The following is a 21,695-nucleotide window of genomic DNA, read 5'->3' as shown; positions in this document are numbered from 1 at the left end:
AAACAGTCATAACAATCTTCGGGGGCGACAGTGGATCAGGAGGTAGAGGGGTCGGTTCCCGGTTCGATTCAGACTCCTCCCGGGTGTGTGTCTAAATGTCCTTGATCAAGACACTTGACCTCCTAACTGCTCCCAATGAGCAATGAATGAGTGAATGTGAGGCATTAGTTGTAAAGCACTTTCCATAAAAGCACTATATAAATGCAGTCCATTTACATATTCCAGTAATCAACCCATAGTTACATCTTGGACATTTTATTACTGAACAAAATGGTAAATGGTGAATTTATATAGCGCTTTTATCCAAAGTGCTTTACAATTTGTTCCTCACATTCACCCATTCACTCACACATTCACACACCGACAGCAGAGGCAACCATGCAAGGTGCCAACCTGCTCATCATTTAATGTTATTTAAAGGGGAACTATCTTATAAATGGCCTTTTCCAGTGTTTAGCATTATTTTCTAGCTATGTGGACTTATATTAACACATTAACTGCCACAGAGTTTGATCATCTTATACCATTCTCTGCCAGCACTGTAAGTCTATGGAGATGTTCACCTTCTTTGCAGGGCTATAACTTTTTAAATTGTATTGCTAAATTGACATTACTATGGCCCATTCAACATCGATTATCTATCGTTCAGGATGTAGGAATGTTAAACTTTTTCATTCACACATTCATACAAAAATACCGCCTAGAATATAAATATGTTTTTATCGTTTTCTGCAGTAATTCCTAGAACGTGAGATATAGGCATACATGCATATATAGATTATCAAATGCCGTTTGATACCGATCCACGCTATATTAAAAATGTCAACTGTACATGGTCCTAAACGTTATGACTGATCATGCGTGGGTGAACGGTGGGGGGGGGGTCGTTTATAATTCCGTGATAGTCGTTAAATGCTTCATGTAGTATGGGTGATATATAGATCAGAGCAGTTTGTATGGATAATAATAAACACTCACGCTGAAAATGACGTCAGCCTCCTCTTACCGTTGGGCGATGACACTGGAGCAAAAAGATCCCAGTTATTTGATGGGGATCGAGGCGATCCATTTCCGGTTTGTATAATACTAATACACGCCCAAATCATGTCGATTATTGAGTTATGGCAGCGATCCATATCCACGGTGTGTGGCTAGAGTCCTGCAATGATATGCGAGTGGCCGGACATATTTAGGAGACGCACCGATATCCAACCGGCATTTCCGGTTTGGCAACTCGCCGATCATCCACCAGGGGGCAGTATTGAAGCGTTACAGAGTTGTGCCGACTCCCACAGCATCAGACAAGGCTCTGTGAGGGAAATATGAATACCATGGCGAAAATATGAAATATGATCAAAATAACGTTGTACGCCGTGATCTGGCAGAATTCGCATGAACTTGAAACCCGTTTTACAAAGTTTTTGGCGCAGGAAGTGTTAATAGGATCTATGTCTCTAATTCTCAATTTGGCACATTCTTCCAATTCTCATCTCACAATATTGTCCCTCACTCAAGTGAGTCATCTGAAATTTAGCATATCTGTGACGTCAGAGGTTTCTCATCTGCATAATAACGCATAATCTCTCTCTCTCTGTCACTCAAATCGCATTCCGAGTATGGGCGGAGCCCAGCCTCAAAGCGGCTTAACATTTTGAGGTAGAAAAATGCTGTTTTTGAGTACTTGATTAAAAATACAAAACAATGATTTTTTTTTTAAACTTACAGATGTGTTCCATAAACTCACAGGAATTGTGTAAAATTGCCCAAATAGTGAAAGAAATAGTAAAATAGTTCCCCTTTAACCCCTTTCCCGCCAATAACGTCGTACGACGGGTTTCAAGTTCATGCGAATTCTGCCAATAACGGCGTACGACGTGATTCTGATCATAATTTCATATTTTCGCCATGGTATTCATATTCCACTCACGGAGCCTTGTCAGATGCTGATGGACTCAGCACAACTCTGCAACGCTTCAATACTGCCACCTGGTGGCTGATCGGCGAGTTGCCAAACCGGAAATGCCCGTTGCAGCTCGGTCCGTCCCCTAATTCCGTCCGGCCACTCGTTTTAGCGTCCCGGGACTCAATACACACACCGTGGATATGGATCTTTGCCATAACTCAATAATCTACATTATTTGGGCGTGTATTAGTAATATACAAACCGGAAATGGATCGCCTAGATCCCCACCACATAACTGGGATCTGTTTGCTCCACTCTCATTGCCCAACGGTACGAGGACACTGACGTGAGTTTCAGCGTTTTTGTTTATCATTTTCGATACAAACTGCTCTGATCAATATATCACCAATACTACATGAAGCATCTAACGACTATCACGGAATTATAAACACACCCCCCCCCCCCCCCCCCTCCGTTCACCCGCGCATGATCAGTTATAACCCTTAGGACCATGTACAGTTGAAATTCGATCGGTCGATCGGTATCAAACTGCATTTGATGATCTAATATATGCATTTGTGCCTATATCTCACGTTCTGGGAAATACTGCAGAAAACGATAAAAACATATTTATACACGGTATTTTCGTATGAATGTGTGAATGAAAAAGTAAAACGTTCCTACATCCTGAACGATAGGTAATCGATGTTGAATGGGCCATAGTAATGTCAATTTAGCAATACAATTAAAAAAGTTATAGCCCTGCAAAGAAGGTGAACAAGTCAAGTCAAGAGTTTTATTTGTCATGGCATACAAGTATACAATGAAATGCGGGTGGTCTTGCCCGCAACGATGTGCAATACAGTAGTAACAACATATAATATAATCCAATAAAACAACATTGTGCAATGAACAAGTAACATAGTACAGGGTATCTGCAGGTTTAGCCCAGTCATATTTAATGCTTTTTAAGACTTTTTAATGCCACTCAGAATTAAATTTAATACCAATTTCACAATAGCAAAATGACAAAAATCATGCAATGACACCAATTAGTTTAAGTTTAGAGACACATTGGTCCAAAGATGTTTATTAAAACATAACTTGGAAACTTAAAAATCTTGAACTTAAGGAGTAACTGGATTGGATGAATTTCAACAAAGGGGTGACCAAACATAAATAGCAAATATAACAAAATATACCAGGGGCCAAGCAGCAAGTGCAACAGCCACTGTCCAAACACATAACTATTACCACCCTCCCCAGGGTATCAAAAAAGTCAACCAACAAACAAGATTCTTGTGCCGGATCTCCTCTCTGGTAAACAAGAATAGTAATACCCTGAAGACTCCAACAGGAGCACTCATTCAAGGGTACTACGACTATGCTTGCACCTCATGGTACCAAAGCACCTCAAAGGCCCTAAAAACAAGATTACAAACATCACAAAACAAACTGGTCAGACTACTGCTTAACCTCACTCCTAAAACCCACTTTACCCCTGCCCACATTCAAAACCACTCTTAAAGAGCACCTACGGGGGGGGTGGGGAGCTCCAGTAGCTCACCGCGTACCTCGAACGCTATTTCGGCGTCGGGGACAACCGTGCGCGTCACGGATCTGGGGTACACGAGTTCGACTCCCGGACTCGCCGTATTTTCTCAGAGTGTCTTTCCCCCCATCTATACCCCATTCAACCTGTTTCTGTCGGTCATACTTGACCAGAAAAAGCGATAAACGCGAAAAGAACCAGCTGACTGGTCAAAGTTTAAAAAAAAAAAGAGCACCTACGGGAGGCTGCAATTAGAAACTGGGCACCGTAAATGTCCAAACCCCCCCCACCCCCCCTCCTAATGTACAGTCTCCTCCCCATCATATATTTTCTGTTAGGATCTCTGGGTAACAGTACTGTATATTTGCATATCGTATATGTCACAATTGTAACACTACAGTACTATATAGTATACCTGTATGTCATGTATGTCCCTATGCCATAAATGTCATTTATGTTGAGTATGTCATAAATGTCATGTCACTATAATTGAAAATGGGGGACCCTGATGTAAACAAGACACACGTCTTTCTCTGGTCTGCATCCCCTTAACAATTGTGTGTATTGAGCCGTACTGTATTGTACCCATTCTGCAATCTGTTAAATAAAGTTTTCATTCATTCATCCAGTTGTTTTGTTTTTGTGGTTTTGGTTGAATGAATACTTTGTTTAACAGATTGCAGAATGGGTACAATACAGTACGGCTCAATACACACAATTGTTAAGGGGATGCAGACCAGAGAAAGACGTTTGTCTTGTTTACATCAAGACAAACGGCATTTTTAAGACCTCTGAAAATGGATTTAAGACATTTTAAGACAAACTAAGGCCTTAATAATTGATAAACAAATTTAAGACCTTTTAAGACTTTTTAAGGATCCGCGGACACCCTGTAGTAGGGCATATCGGTATTTGTACATAAGTTATTTACAGAGCATGAAGGACATGCTAGGTCCTGTGGTAGTGCAATACACTGTTAGCTACGGATGAGGCACTGGGTCTTTCTGTACATTGCTATTTTATACAATCTCAGGTTATACCATACTATTTTTTAAAGTGACCTTTCCTTAGTGGCCATAAGTGTGGGCGTGTGCAGCATGAGTGTGTGCTTGCTCATGTTAAAGTGGCTGCTAGTGTGTGAGCGTGTACAGTGTGTGTGTCGTGTGTGTGCTCATGTGTGCTTGTGTGGAGAGTTCAGTGTTCAAGGCTCTGATGGCCTGGGGGAAGAAGCTGAGCCGAAGCCTCTCTGTCCTAGTAGCTGGGGTTCGCAGGCGTCTGCCTGACCTCAGCAGCATGAACAGGCTGTTGTTGGGGTGGTGTGGGTCTTTCATTATTCTGCAGGCTCTGGATTTGCACCTCTTGTTGTATAGAACCTGCAGGGGTGGTAGTGCAATACCCGTGGTACGCTCGGCTGAGCGCACCACTCTCTGTAGGGCCTTCTTGTCCTGTGCCGTGCTGTTTCCATACCAGGCAGTGATGTTTCCAGTCAAGATGCTCTCTACAGCTCCGGAGTAGAAGGACTGGAGTATCTTCCCAGATACTCTGAACTTCCTTAACTGTCTCAGGTGGTAGAGGCGCTGCTTCGCCTTTTTTACGACTGAGTCTATGTGTGTTGACCATGTCAGATCCTCTGAGATGTGGACCCCCAGGTACTTAAAGCTGCTCACCCTGTCCACGGTAGCCCCGTTTATCCTCAGTGGTGTGTGTGTCTCCTGCTGTCCTCTCCTATAATCCACGATCAGCTCCTTGGTTTTACCAATGTTCAGGAGCAGGCTGTTGTCCTGGCACCAGCGTTCCAGTACCTCAACCTCCTCCCGGTAGGCCTTCTCGTCATTGTCCGAGATCAGCCCCACCACCACTGTGTCGTCCGCAAACTTCACTATGGAGTTGGAGCTGAACTTGGCCACACAGTCGTGTGTGTATAGTGAGTACAGCAGGGGGCTCAGAACACAGCCCTGGGGGGACCCGATGCTCAGGGTGATAGTGTTGGAGGTCTGACCCCCCACCCTGACCGCCTGGGGCCTTTCGCTCAGAAAGTCCAGTATCCAGGCGCTCAGAGCGGAGCTCAGACCCAGCTCGATCAGCTTGTCCACCAGTCTGGTGGGGACTATGGTGTTGAACGCTGAGCTGTAGTCAATGAACAACAGTCTCACATAGCCCCCCTTCTGGCGGTCAAGGTGAGAGAGGGTGCTGTCTGCTGTGCAGTACTTGGGAGACCGCATCGTCAGTGGACCTGTTTGGCCTGTATGCAAATTGCATGGGGTCCATATCACTGGGGAGGGAGGCACAAATGTGATCCTTGACCAGCCTCTCGAAACATTTCATGGCCACAGAGGTGAGTGCCACCGGTCTGTAGTCATTGAGACATGTTGGGGAGGGTTTCTTTGGTACAGGGATGATGGTAGACATCTTGAAGCAGGCAGGGACCACTGACTCCGCCAGGGATTGATTAAATATGGCGGTGAACACAGGGGCTAGCTGGTTGGCACAGGACTTAAGTATGCGTCCTGTTATACCATCTGGGCCAGCAGCTTTTCTGGTGTTCACCTGCATAAATGCTCTTCTCACACTGTGTTCCGACAACGAGAGAGTGTTCCCGCCGGCCCGCGGTTGCCCCCCCCCCCCCTCCACAACAGCCGGCGCGCCAGTGACGTCACTAGCCGTTGAGCTAGCGGCGCCACTGTCTACACCAAACCGAGCGTAGAAAGAGTTGAGTTTGTCCGCGAGAGAGGCGTCGTCGCTCCCCATTGAGGGGGTGCTGACTTTGTAGTCAGTTATTGTCCTCAGTCCCCGCCATAAGCCTCTTGTGTCGTTTTGTGCCATTTGTGTCTCCAGTTTATCAGCATATGTCCGTTTTGCAAGTTTTACAGCCTTGCGCAGAGTATAGACTGAAGCCTTGTACTCGTCCATGTTTCCTGACTCTCTGCCCAGGTTGTAGGCAGTGGTGCGGGATTTCAGAGCTGCTCTGATAGTACTGTCCACCCACAGTTTTCTGGTTTGGGAACACCGCACCTTCTTTGTGGGTACAATACTATTAGCCAGTGTTGTGATGAAGCAGACAACGCTGTTGGCGAACTCACTGACGTCACTTGCGCTTCCTTGAAACATATTCCAGTCAACATCCTCGAGCGCGTCCTGAAGCGTGGCCTCTGATTGGTCGGTACATTTTTTTGTCTCACGTGACACGACGGCGTCACGTGATCTTTGTTTGTAAGCCGGAATTAGGATAATGGAGTCGTGATCGGATGAGCTTGTAGCTCCCGTCAATGGTGGAGCCGCTACAGCCTTGTAGCCGGCTCTGAACGGGGTGTAGCAGTGGTCGAGTGTGTTTCCTCCTCTTGTGGAGCAGGCGATGTGTTGAAAAAAGGACGGCATCACTTTTGTCAAATTCGCCTGATTGAAATCACCAGCTACGATCATCGCTGCGTCCGGATGTTTAATCTGATGTTTGTTGAGATGATCTTGTAGCTCTGCCAGGGCCCTGGCGGTGTTTGCTTGTGGAGGGATATATACAGCAGTCGTGATGACCGCAGTAAACTCTCGTGGAAAGGGCGGCATAGAATGGAGAGATGTTCCATGTCCGGGGAGCATGAACATCTCCATAGATTTACAGTACTGGCAGAGAATGGTATAAGATGATCAAAGTGGTGGCAGGGAATGGGTTAATAATAATGTTATTTATTATTATTAATAATAATAATAATAATAATAATAATAATAATAATGTATGTACAAGCAAACATTCTCTCAGGTAGGTGTGTGTACAGATGGAGAGAAGATGTCTCTGTTCAGAGCTAATTGTATCCCACTCTATACTGCAACCTTGTGGTCAAACTGCAGAAAAGCAAGCAGACAGAAACGTCAAGCAGCTTATAATGATGCAGTGAGAAGAGAAATCAAGAGACTTCACATCAGGTGGAATGTTTGTGGCTGCAGGAGTCGATACCTTCCAAGTTGTTTTAAGTAGGGATGCACCAATCCGATATTGGTATCGGTATCGGCCACCGATATCAGTAAAATAGCTGGATCGGGTATCGGTTAAAAAATATATATATATCGGATTTTCTTATTTTATTTTTAATAAGAAATAAAATAAAAAATAACCATTCAGTACATTTATATCTATGTGTTAATTTGTTAGATTTAGTTTCACTAAGTTAGGAAAGTAATGTTTTAAGTCAAGCCTGATGTTGCCTTGCACAAAAGAATGATCCCAGTCTCTTCCACACAGTGACAGTGAGGCCACATTTTCCCCACGTGTTCCCCATCATCATAGCTTTCATTTTGGGGTAGGGGCCACATCAGCATGATGGATTTAAAGATGGCCGCCATGTAAAATCAAGGTTCTGCCAATTAATAAATATCTTGATCCTAGCGCACTCAATATTTGAGCGAACACAAAGGTATTGGTATCCCTGTAAACTAGAGAAGCTAACCTTTCCATTGGTACCATTTTCATTAAGCCCAACTGTTGGGAAGGGGGTTTTAATAGGCAATGATTCAAAATTATGTTAACTTTTCGCCTAGAAAGAACTGCCATGCTCATCTTCCAAAAGGTCCCTTGGCCGTTCACATGAATATATCAGAGTGAACATTGGTTTTATAGGTACCCACAAGCCTCTTCTGTCCAGACATACCCACTTTGTCCAACTTGCATGCTATTTGGGGCAATAATCAAGCAGGTTTGTGCTTGTGGTACAAATGTGTCGAACATTCTAACAACTGCCAAACATTTTGTGGGTCAATAAATGTGTTAATGCTATAAAGAATGTCACCAGATAGGCGGCTGAGTGGCACAGAGGGCAAGGCGCTCACCACTAACGCAGGAGATGCTGGTATCGAGCCCAGCTCTCTGCGTTGCTACCGGCTTGGCCGGCCGTCATACTAACACAATTGGCAGTGTTAGAGGGTGGGAAAGCCGGTGGGTGGGGATTGGACGTTGTGGACAGCGACTCCTACAGGTCGGTTGGGTGACGCCGGTGCGGTGGAAACAGGAAGTATCGGGGGCAGCGTGAGCCTCCCACGCGTTACTCCTCACCACTGAGAGTTCGAGCTGCTGCGGTGAAAAGATGCGACAGGCTGCCTCCTCGTGTACCAGAGGGGACACGTGATGCAAGGCTTCTATCCTCACTACAGCCGACCAGTGGGAGGCATAGTCTAGCAACGTTCAAGACAGGGGAGGGAAGAATTGGAAATACGAAATTGGGATGGGAGAAAAATAGAAAATGAGGATAAAAAGTGGATAAAAAAAAAAGAACGTCACCAGATGAATATTTTTACCATTCTAACAACATATTTACATCATTTTTTACTTGTCCTCTTAACATGCACATGTGGGACCTTTTTAGGACGATTTGCCCACCAGCACTTTGGTGACCACTAGTGGCTCGGGTGTGCATATTTTGTAATACAATTTATCGAATTGAAGGCTTATTTGTTGCCTGTCGATAGCCCTTTCACATGACAAAATCCGTTTAGCAGTTCTCGAGTTACATGCCGGTATTTGAGGCTTGTGCAAAGTACACAGTATTGCGCAAAATACCACTCCCGACTCTTGGGGCTCTAGTTCTGTCAATCGATCTCGAAAATGATTGTGGAGGGTTGTAGCCAATGAGTGTGGCTTTCAATGATACCCCACGTGGGGATGTATGAATCAGGGATCTAGGTGAAAAACTAACGAGCGAAAACAGGAAGAGAAAAACAGCCGAATGAATTGAAGTCTATGAGAAAACTGAGTTTTTCATTGTACACAGTTTACCAAAATCACTCCTAAATCACTCATTTCTGAATGGATCTTTATGAAATTTGAACTTGTACTACATAAGGCTTCAGGCTATGGATCCCGGGAGTTGTTTAAACCATACCACCTTCTGGGGAAATACTACCTCTGAGTAACAAGTTTTTCTACAACTCAAGTTCAGACCTATGTTACTCTATTTCATTAGCACTAAAAGTGATCTTTCTTTATTGTATCATAAACTTCAGAATGTCATCTTTCAAAAGAGACCAGGCTCATGCATGTGCAATAAGTATAAAGTATAGTATTTTGATTTGCAAAAAAGGTATGCAGTCCTCAAAAACCAAAACTAAAATGGCCACTTTTGGGGGCGCAGGTTAAGTCAGACATGCATGAATCGAATAGACATTTTATTAGGATCACTCGTTACATTTATATATAGCCGTATTTAACTGTTATGGAGATATTTTGACGGGTCTTGTGAAAATATCAGAATGTTTCATAAAAATTCCTTGAGTTGTAGGGGAAAAAAATGTTTTCTCCCATCCCAATTTCGCCTAGCCAATTCTCCCCTCCCCTGTCTCGAACGTTGCTAGACTATGCCTCCCACTGGCCGGCTGCAGTGAGGACCAAGCCTTGCATCACGTGTCTCCTCCGGTACACGAGGAGACAGCCGTCGCATCTTTTCACCTGTACAGCGCGATCTCTCAGTGGCGAGGAGTAACGTGTGGGAGGCTCACGCTGCCCCCGTTACTTCCTGATTCTGCTGCACAGGCGCACCAACCGACCTGTAGGAGTCGCTGTCCACAACGTCCAATCCCCACCCACCAGCTTTCCCACCCCTAACACTGCCAATTGTGTTAGTATGAACGACCAGCCAAGCTGGTAGCAATGCAGAGAGCTGGGCTCGAACCCAGCATCTCCTGCGTTAGTGGCGAGCGCCTTGCCCACTGCGCCACTTAGCCGCCCTCAAGTTTTTCTGTAGTAGTTAGTTGTCTAACTACTAGTAGGTAGTATTTCCCCAGAAGGTGGTATGGCTTAAACAACCCCCGAGATCCATAGCCTGAAGCCTTATGTAGTACATGTTCAAATTTCATAAAGATCCATTCAGAAATGAGTGATTAGGAGTGATTTTGGTAAACTGTGTACAATGAAAAACTCACATAGACTTCAATTCATTCGGCTGTTTTTCTCTTCCTGTTTTCGCTTGTTAGTTTTTCACCTAGATCCCTGATTCATACATCCCCACGTGGGGTATCATTGGAAAGCCACACTCATTGGCTAATGGCTACAACCCTCCACAATCATTTTCGAGATCCCCAAATGATTGACAGAACTAGAGTCCCAAGAGTCGGGAGTGGTATTTTGCGCAATACTGTGTACTTTGCACAAGCCTCAAATACCGGCATGTAACTCGAGAACTGCTAAACGGATTTTGTCATGTGAAAGGGCTATCGACAGGCAACAAATAAGCCTTCAATTCGATATATATATTGTATTACAAAATATGCACACCCTAGTGGTCGCCAAAGTGCTGGTGGGCAAATCGTCCTAAAAAGGGCCCACATGTGCATGTTAAGAGGACAAGTAAAACATTTAAATATGTTGTTAGAATGGTACAAATATTAATCTGGTGACATTCTTTATAGCATTAACACATTTATTGACCCAGAAAATGTATAGTTTGACACCAAAATTGATCTTCTATGTTCAACATTCTAACAACAAACCCTAACCCAACATTAACATTTTTGGCAGTTGTTAGAATGTTCGACACATTTGTAGTGTACCACATGCACAAACCTGCTTGATTATTGCCCCAAATAGCATGCAAGTTGGACAAAGTGGGTATGTCTGGAAAGAAGAGGCTTGTGGGTACCTAGAAAACCAATGTACACTCTGATATATTCATGTGAACGGCCAAGGGACCTTTTGGAAGATGAGCATGGCAGTTTTTTCTAGGCGGAAATTTTACATAATTTTGAATCATTGCCTATTAAAACCCCCTTCCCAACAGTTGGGCTTAATGAACTTAATGAACTTAATGGTACCAATGGAAAGCTTAGCTTCTCTAGTTTACAGGGATACCAATACCTTTGTGTTCGCTCAAATATTGAGCGCGCTAGGACCAACATATTTATTAATTGGCAGAACCTTGATTTTACATGGCGGCCATCTTAAAATCCCTCATGATGACGTTGTCCCTACCCCAAAATGAAAGCTATGATGATGGGGAATGTCGCGTATTCTTGGAATAACGTGAGACCACAACTGTGAACTGATCTGGTCATTTATTTACCATCGCAATCACGTAAGTTAACTCTCTCGTTACCTTGAACTCCCCTCCTATACATAGTCCCCAGCCCCATTCCTATTGGCCGGGCACTCACCTTACTTCCTGTTCGTCATACCAATAGACCCGGCCCACATAGATGGTCTAAACCAGGGCTATTCAACTGGCTATTCAACTGGCAATCATCCAGATCCGGCCCGCGGGATGATTCTGACCGGCCCGCCAAAGATTACATGATAATAAAAAATGAAAATTGAAATAATTGAAAAATTGAAATAATTGACATGCAAGCATCATCTGCTCTGAAGCAGGCACTTGAGAATGAATCCACCACAACATTTTGGATAAAGTGTATTCATGTCAAGACATTCCCCAAAATAAAAATGCTGGCAATATCTGTGCTAACAATGTTTGGCTCAACATACACCTGTGAATCCAGTTTCTCTCACATGAATGCCATTAAAACAAGCAACGTGCCTCCTTGACAAATGAGCATTTGCATCACTGTTTGCGGGTAGCCCTCACTTCCTATGAACCCTCTTTCTCTGCCATTGCCCAGTCAAATAAGTGCAATCGCTCTCATTAGATGTGTGTATGTAGGCTAGGCCTGTCTGCCCCCCACCCCCCTGATGTTTGAGAGTTAAGAGTGGACAATAAGTGCTAATAAGATGCTGTGATTTGCTGTTGTTGCACAGACATGAAGCACTTTTTCATAAGCTCAGCTGCACTATAAATGTGTTTTTTTGTTCAAGTGTTGATGTTAGAATGTTCAGATGCACATCATGCACTTGTTTGTTTTTTATTTAATTTTTATATTGAAATGTTGAAGAGGAGATGTTGCAGTTGTTGCACAGTCATAAATGAAGCACTTTCTGCAGGAGATGTTGCAGATGTGGCACATAAATTAAGCCCTTTTTTTTTTTAAAGTATACTACTTTTGCAATGTAGTTAAATAAAAGTTGTTAAAATGTGGTTGCGTGTTGTGTCAAGTGTACATATGTGACCAGGTATGGACTTCAGGGTCATGTTGAGGGATCTTCATTTTTTTTTTTTTTTACATATTGTGAAAGTACAGATTCATACCTTAAAAATAAGCCATCACTTGAACATTTTGGTGGGATATTTTTCAAGCTACATCCTATGAATCATGGAGATATCAGTAAACGCATTCAGAGATGAATGGTCTTCGAACTTGTGGAGAGGTTCACACCTGTGATTTAATCAACTACAACCTTACCCAGAATGCATTGTATTCCATGGCCCCCCTCTCTCTGGGGACATTAACACCTTGCATCAGGCTCTTTTGTTATGGCAATGACTCTGTCTTGTGGCAAGTTGTTGTGGCAGTTGAAGTATTTGCCTTGTAAGTCTAAAAGCTAAATTACTAAATGTAAATGTATTATAAGGAAAGGTTAACCTTCTGTAGTGTGGTAGTGAAAGGGTTAACCGTCTGTAGTGTGGTAGTGAAAGGTTTGTTGGAAGCCTCACATAAGCCATGTAATGTTGGGGGTCAAGGTATTGGCTGAAGGAAAGGCTACATCAATAAGCATTTAAATGTTTAGATTTAAAGGTTAACCTTCTGTAGTGTGGCAGTGAAAGGGTTAACCTTCTGTAGCTGTGAGAGAATTGTTGAATAGATACACAAATGTTCTAGAATGTTTGATTATGACATTATACTGTGACATCACAAATGTTTTCGGGCATTCATAACATTATTTTCTATGATGAATTGAAAATGGGGGATCCTGATGTAAACAAGATGAAAGTCTTTCTCTGGTCTGCATCCCCTTAACAATTGTGTGTATTGAGCTGTACTGTATTGTACCCATTCTGCAATCTGTTAATAAAGTTTTCAATCAATCAATCAAGTGAACCTTCTGTAGTGTGGCAGTGAAAGGGTTAACCTTCTGTAGTGTGGTAGTGAAAGGTTTCTGCCACTCTTCACAAGCAAAGAGACTTTCCATTCCGTGAAAACCCGCCCTACTCTGCTCTGATTCGCAGACTGTGGGTGGGGGGGAGAAACGCTGAATGTGATTGGATCAGAGTAGCCAGACAGACAGGCAGAGCAGCCAGCCGGACAGTGGAGCACTGAGAGAGAGGAAACGGCGGAGGATCGCGTTAATACAATTTTGTTTATCTGGCTTATTGCTGTGGATTCAAGCCAAGTTGCAATAATACAGTACAGCTCAATACACACAATTGTTAAGGGGATGCAGACCCAGAAAGACGTTTGTCTTGTCATCAAATGAATTGCCAGCGCGCGTTCGTCTACAACAACAACCAACGCATCCTATAATAATAATAATAACTTGTTTGTTATTTTCTTTGAGTTTCCCTATTGAATGAATTTACTTCTTATACCATTAGGTTGCAATAAATTCACTCGAATTAAATTCGTTCGCTCATCAAATTCGTGACATTCTAAATGTGTTTTAATGTTGTTTAATTTAATGACAATACACCCGCGCGGACTCGCGTTTTTTTTTAATCTTTTTTATATGGACAGGACACTGCGTTTGTTGCGTTGCTATAACTTATAACATTAAGATAAAGTGTATAAACATTGTTCTTCTCCCTGCTAAGAAAGGAGAGCGTTTGGCTGTGTGTGTTTCAACACCTCTTAAGTACCTGTTAAGCTGACAGACCCACACGTAAATCCCCTCACCTGTAGTTTTCCCACAGTATTGAGAGACAATACTGTCGAACTATATAACAATAATTACCTCATTTACAAGTTGTATTTAAGTTTGCAAATAAGAGCAAATAATAGAACACATTATTGACATTTCAAAGATGTAAAAAAAAACAGATTTCGATTTTTTTCGATTTTCTGAAGAGCAAGACAATTGTTCCTTTTCTGGCACTTGTTTCTCAGCGGATCAAATCGGGTTTGGTCACGTCGGGTCACATATATTCATAGCACGGGGAGGCGCCGTGGCAGTCCGGCCCCTGGCGCCTTGGGTTTCTGACAATGTGGCCCCCTGAACAATTTAGTTGAATAGCCCTGGTCTAAACTATGATAACACCACATCTCCCCTTTCTCGAGAACAAAAGGGTAGACTGCCTTTGTCTCATCAAACCTTAGAGGATTATTCTGCCTCTTGTGTAGAAAGGTCTGTCCCTGTTTAACCCTGTTAACACAAACATTATTATTCATAGTGCCTTATACTAGACTATACCATTTACATTCTACATACCATATTTACATAACATTTAATTTGTCTTATACATTTGTGCCCTTTTTTTTTTTTTTTTTTTTTTTTAAACAATTTCAGATCCCCTTTCCCCCCCCCAGTTCACAGGTCAAGCCTATTAGGTTTCACTACAGTTCTCCCAGACCGGGTTTTGAGAGTGAGAGTCCCTTTAGGTGCGGCTTGGGATACCACACCCGGTGACATGGGAGCCTGCTCAGGAGTTGGCTCAGCCTGCTCAAGAGTTGGCTCTGGCGTTTGGTGCTGTAGTGGGGAACCTCTGTCCTGCTCAGATGTCTGAAGAGGTATCAGGTGCAGGCGGTTGCGTCTCACCACCCCCTGAGGTAGATCCACCAAGTATGACCTTGGAGTGGAGTGCTTCTGGAGCACTGTCCCAGACTCTTCAGCGTCAGTGACCCATACTTGTTCTCCTGGTGACAAGTCACTGAGAGCTTTGGCACGGTGACGTTTGTTGTAAGTTTCAGCATCCACCACGCCTCTCTTCTCCTCCTTCCGAGCGAACGCACTGCAGTCCGGCAGCGCAGGAACCAGCTGGGAGGGAATGGTCGGCACAGTGGTGCGGAGACGTCGGCCCATGAGAAGTTGAGTCGGGCTGTAACCACTCTGGAGAGGTGTGGCTCTGTAGGCGAGTAGAGCCAGATAAGGATCTCCAGCCTTTTTCAGCAGATTTTTTACTGTCTGGACTGCGCGTTCCGCTTCGCCATTACTTTGGGGAAACCTCGGGCTGCTGGTGACATGCCTGAATCCATATGTAGCTGCAAAGGACGCGAAGGCCTGTCCAGAAAACTGTGGCCCATTATCTGACATCAGGACCTCTGGAATGCCATGGCGGGCGAAGATTGAGCTGAGGTGAACGATGATGTCGTGGACCTGGTGTGAGATAATAGTGCAATCTCAACATACCTGGAGAAGTAGTCGACAACGAGCAGGTATGTCTTGCTTCCCAAGACAAACAGATCTGCCCCCAACTTCTGCCATGGTCTTTCAGGGCGTTCAGACACCATGAGTGGCTCTCTGTGGTTATGGCGCTCTTGTATACATGCAGTTGAGTACCATGTTATTTATCTGCTGCCCGAGTCCTGGCCACCACACAGACTGATGCGCGCGCACTTTACATTTCACCACGCCTTGGTGTCCCTCATGAATTTTGGCCAGCACATCATTTTGCATTGTTGCTGGTATTACAAGCCGTGCTCCTTTCAACAGTAATCCATCTTCCACTGTGAGTGTATCTCGCTCTGGCCAGTAGTTTTTCAACAGCGGTTCCTCTTTTACATGCGCTGGCCATCCTTCTGTGCACAGTGTTATAATACGTGAGCAAACACTGTCAGCTTTCAGCTGTTCTTTCAGGTTTTCCATGTATGAGGCACTGACAGGTAGACTCTCGAGAACAAAGTCCACGTATATGTTGGTGCTCTCCATCAGCTCTTTATCTCCTGCAGACATACGTGACTCCACAGGTGCACGCGACAGCATGTCTGCTGTCCAAAGTGACTTTCCTGGTACATGCACAATGGAGTATGAGTAGCGCATGAGCCTCATTCTGAAGCGCTGGATTCTTGGCGGCAGCAGATCCAGTGCTTGGGCTCCAAGTAGACTGAGTAGGGGTTTGTGGTCGGTCTCCAGGCAGAAATGTTTCCCTATGAGGTATCCCTATGAGCATCAGCTGACACTTTAGTGTCTCTGTTCGGGTCATACATAGCCAGCACAGGAGCAGAACACAGTGCCTTCTTCAGCGCTTCAAACGCCATAGCCTGGTCCACGTCCCAGACCCAACTATTTCTCTTTGAGAGGAGGTCACGAAGCGGCTTATCAGTCTCGGCCAGCTGAGGGATGAACTTTCCCAGCTGATTGACCATGCCGAGAAAACTCCTCAATTCAGTAACGTTCGTAGGCTCCGCCAACTCTGTGATGGCCTTTGTCTTCCTCGGGTCAGGGCGGATGCCCTCCGATGTGATGATGTGACCCAGGAAAAGCATTTCACTCTTGGAGAACTCACATTTGTCCACATTCAGGGTGAGGCCAGCTTTTTCCACTCTTTGTAGCACAGCATGGAGTCGAGCATCATGCTCTTCCTGGTCCCGCCCCCACACTAATAGATCATCAATGTGGCAGACCACCCCTTCTAGCCCCTCTATGACCTCCGCCATCATGCACTGGAAATGTTCAGGTGCTGAGGCGATTCCAAATGGAAGACGGTTAAAGTGGAATCGGCCAAAGGGTGTAATGAACGTGGTGTACTTGGCTGATTCCTTCGTGAGTGGAATCTGCCAGAACCCCATGTTGGCATCCAATTTGCTGAATATCTTCGCTCCCGCAAGTGTCCCGAGATTCTGTACTTTTCACGGCACACATACTCATTCAAGCCTGTCAAGTCCACACATAAACGCACCTTCTCTGTCTCTTTCTTGGGTACGACCACCATGCCGGCGCACCAGGCGGTCGGCTCCTTCACGCGGCTGATAACACCCAGCCTTTCCATGCGTTGGAGCTCTTCCTTGACCTTCCCCACCAACGGCAGTGGAATTCTCCTGGGGGTTTTCAAGGAAATCGGCACAGCATTGGGTGTAAGCTTAATGTGATATGATCTACGTACCATACCCAGCCCACTGCATAGCTTTGGGTAGCTCGTCTTGAGGGTCCCCTTGTCCACACTGTTGACATGGATGAGCAGGCCCAGGGCTACTATGGCTGGCAACCCGAGCAATGGCGTACTCAGATTTTTGACCACATAGACTTTCTCCGTGGTATGTTTGGCTCCCTTTCTCAGCTGCAGTCTGGCGAAACCCGACACATCCAACGGAACCCGTCCTGGACCCAATAAGGGTCTCTCTGCTTTCTGGAGAAGAGGCTGCTGTGCATGGGAAAATATACTGTTAAACATTGTCTGTGACACAGCCGTAACATCCGCTCCGGTGTCCAATTTGAAAACGATGCTTTTCCCCATTATGCCTATCTCAGCAGTCCATGCCTCTTGCTCAGATGTCACAGAGCCAAGAAAATAGCCCCTTTCCTCTTCTTCCTCAATACCATGCACAGCCTTACCAGCACGGCACACACGCTGGTAGTGACCCATTTTCCCACAGGAATGGCACCTGACCTCATTTGCAGGGCACTCGTGTTTAGGATGGGGTCCGCCCCCACATTTGTAACACTGTGAGCTGTTTTGATTTTTACTCTGGCTGCTGTGTGCTCCATAACTCTTATTTTTGGTGAAACTAGGCTTGTCATACTGCTGCCTGCCTTTAAACACTCTGTCCATAGAGCTAACACTATCCATGAGTCTTACACAACCGGCATCGCTCCTCAGTGTGTGTTGCTGTTTTTTTATCTCTTCTGATTGTCTAGCCATGTTAATGGCTTTTTCCAGGTCTAGATTTTTCTCCATCTGCATGCGTTCTGAGAGATGTGTGTTAGCCAGTCCCACTACGATCCTGTCCCTAATTAGCTCATCATGCAACGTCCCATAATTGCAGTGCTCTGCTAATCCATACAGTGAAGTAATAAATGCATCCACAGTCTCGTTTGCTTCCTGCTTGCGCATGTTAAAACGTGCACGTTCATACACAATGTTCTTTTTCACAACAAAGAAAGACTGAAAGCCATCTCGCACTTTACCGTATTCCAGCTGGTCTGTAGCACTGAGATTCAAGCCTCTCAAAACATCATCCGCTTCATCTCCCATACAGTAAATCAACGTGTTTACCTGATTTTCTTCTGAGTTTGCAGTTAAATTGCTTGCCTGACGGAACCTCTCGAATCTCCTGATCCATTTAGTCCACTCGAGCGGCTTGGAGAAATCAAAGGGCTCAGGCGGTTGGATGTTGAAAGTAGCCGCAGGTACGTTAGCCATGATGCTACCTCCGCTTCTACCTGGCTGCTCTTTCTCCTCCTTTTCACTCATGAAGCCTCTTCATTCCACCTCCGAGGTAGACCGTCTGTTTCACAGCACTTCTGACACCATGTCGCGTATTCTTGGAATAACGTGAGACCACAACTGTGAACTGATCTGGTCATTTATTTACCATCGCAATCACGTAAGTTAACTCTCTCGTTACCTTGAACTCCCCTCCTATACATAGTCCCCAGCCCCATTCCTATTGGCCGGGCACTCACCTTACTTCCTGTTCGTCATACCAATAGACCCGGCCCACATAGATGGTCTAAACTATGATAACACCACAGGGAACACCTGGGAAAAATGTGGTGCTTTTATCCGGCGTGTCCACATAATATTGCTAAGCCATCGGACTATAAATTCAGTCAGCAGGAAGGGTACAGCTCTGGCAGCTAAGGATTGTTCTAGGGCTAGGACTGAGTGCTACAGTCTTGAGTGCATAGTAGTATAGACATATTAGCATAGTAGGTAGTATTATAGGCAAGGTAGATTACTTAGTAGCAAAGTGCATAACAGTAAAATCTGTTAGTAGTTTTTTTCTTTTTTTTTATTAATTTCAGATATTGGTTGAAGAAGTGTGTTTTTAGTCGACGGACAATTTTGCGGGTTTCGGCGGAATAATTATACTTTTTTCAGTACATGGTTTTCTTTTCTAAACAGAATCAGACCATGGTCGACTGATTTACTTAGTTAGATTTCCAATACCTTTCAATACCTGTTGACACCTTAAAAATCGATATAGATACCAAGAATTGGTACAAAATCAATTATGTATTGTATGTTTTTGAAAAATATACCAATCCCTACGAGTAAGTAAGATGCTTTACAGTAAAGGAAGTACTGTCCTCCTCACCCGGTCTGATGGTCCCAGGCCAGAAGGCGATGGCCGGCTCCCTCATGCCCCCCTCGTAAGTGGTGCCCTTCCCACACTTCAGAGGACCAGAGTTCCCTCCATGAGACATGCGCATCAGCTCAGGTCTGGAGACGGGGAGAGAGAGGAACAAGATGCAGTCAAGTTCAAGTTTTGTTTTATTTCTCACATCACTATAGTGAGATGCTTGGTTCTGTATGAGCCTCCTGAGATTGTGCTTCATACAGTAAAACGTAGAAGAATAAAGACCAAACACTATAAAATATACAAAAAATAAAATGTACAAAATGCTAAAACAAAAGTCGTCCAACAAGGTAATGATCGTGGGTCTTAACACATTGACTGCCGTTCACGTAAATCTACGTTTCTGTCGCCCGACGGTTGAGTGCCGGAAAAGTAGATCTACGTTTCTGTCACGGTATTTCTTTTATTATCTATTGCCATTCATAATTCAGCGGGGCACCTTGTGCATACTGTTCTGAGTGTGTCTGAGCTGGCAGACGGTATTATACCGCCCTCTAACGCCTTCGGCCAGTAATGCACCCAGTTAGAAACGGGTTGGTTTCTTTTCTGTACCGAGCTGCGGCATGGGGGCAGGTCCTAAACACTCCGACAAAACACACGCTTGTAGGGATGCTTTGGACTACTGACCCCGCCCGCCCGTTTAAGAGCAATGTCCAACAACGTCGGAGGCACGATCGCTGTGGATAATGGCGATGAGATTATTGGATTATTTTTTTTCCATTACTTCAGAGACCAGGTAAGGACACCATATATGAAAGCTTGCGTTGATCTAATATTTATTTCTACTGCGATTGAAGCTATCTGTGTTATAGCTGTTTGGCTGTTTTCCGTTGGGTTGCAGGAGGGGGGGGGGGGGGGGGGCGCCGGTCTAAATCACATTGCATGCGTGCATGACAAAGGATAATAGTGATGATCTAGCGTTGATTTCAGGAAGATCCGATAATCAGGCGAAAAATTACAACATGTTTATTGAATTACACAAAAACGCTGTTTTTTTTAAGCGGCTGGGTGGCGCAGCAGACATTGCGCTCGTCACCAACGCAAGAGACACCGGGTTCGACTCCGGTTGTCGGCGCTGACCAGGCATGCGTTCTTCATGGGACGGGGGTGCACTAAGTGCAAGCCCAGATAAGTACTCGCTATTTGCATATCAATAGCGCCGGTCGTATTTAACACACCTGACGACCGGCGCTATTGATATGCAAATAGCGAGTGCAATCCCAGTTGATTTCAGGAACGCACCACTGGCGCTGACTCCGGCTTGGGCCAGTCCTCATACTAACTCAATTGGCAGAGTTAGCGGGTGGAAGTCGATGGGTGGTAATCTGGACGTTGTGGACAGCGACTCCTACAGGTCGGTTGGGGACGCCTGCACAGCAGAGACAGGAAATGGCGGGGGTAGTGTGAGCCTCCCGCACGTTACACCTCGCCAATGAGAGTCCGCGCTGGCAGGTGAAAAGATGTGACAGGCTGCCTCCTCGTGTATCGGAGGGGACACGTGATGCAAGGCTTCTATCCTCCCTACAACCGGCCAGTGGGGGGCATATGCGAGCAACGTTCAAGACAGGGGAGGGGAGAATTGGCACAGCGGGTAATTGGGATGGGAGAAAAAAAATTTAAAAGGAGAAAAAGTGGATACAAAAATAAAGAAAAACGCTGTTTTCGTGTCTTTTCCCTGGAATTGCTCAGAAGCGGCCGGACTATGTTCATATTCAAAACGCTATAAAACGGAAATGTACGGATGAAAAAAATTATCTTGTTTTTTGCACGTTGACCAGAAGCAGCTCAATGAGACTCGACGGCATTATTAGACCCATAGCTATACTATAAAATATAGGTTTAGGTCTACAAAGTACAACTACGTTTACATGGGGTTAATGGACTGCACGGAAGTGGTCACTTCCTGGAAGGGGCGTGGCACTCAATGTGTTAACTCATTCAACGGCAATCACGGAAAAAGTCTGGTTAACTCGCCAAACGTTCAGCGCCAATCACGAGAAAAGTCGGGTTTTAAACGTTATTTCTTTTATTAGCTATATCCATTCATTTTCATCCATCCAGCCTGATGTTATCATTGGGAATGGGTCTGAGCTCGCAAAATGGCAAATACCGCCGCCTACGCCTTCCAGCAGGTATTGCACTCTATTAGAAATGGTGTAGTTTCTTTTCAGGGCCGATCTGAGCCGTGCGGGCGGGGTTTAAATA

General features: G+C 44.8%; 1 protein-coding gene across 1 annotated transcript in view; it reads right to left on the bottom strand.

Annotated features, from left to right (window-relative positions):
• Positions 1-21,695, bottom strand: part of arsa (arylsulfatase A) — a 133,307-nt gene that overhangs the window by 74,383 nt on the left and 37,229 nt on the right. The window contains exon 5 of the mRNA XM_084334891.1: positions 19,449-19,573. Within this exon, the coding sequence (XP_084191017.1) occupies positions 19,449-19,573 (125 nt within the window). The remainder of the gene's footprint in view (positions 1-19,448; positions 19,574-21,695) is intronic.

Source organism: Notolepis coatsorum (genome assembly GCF_963971535.1).
Source record: "Notolepis coatsorum genome assembly, chromosome: 18".
Lineage (NCBI taxonomy): Eukaryota > Metazoa > Chordata > Actinopteri > Aulopiformes > Paralepididae > Notolepis > Notolepis coatsorum.
This window is presented reverse-complemented; position numbering and strand designations above follow the sequence as displayed.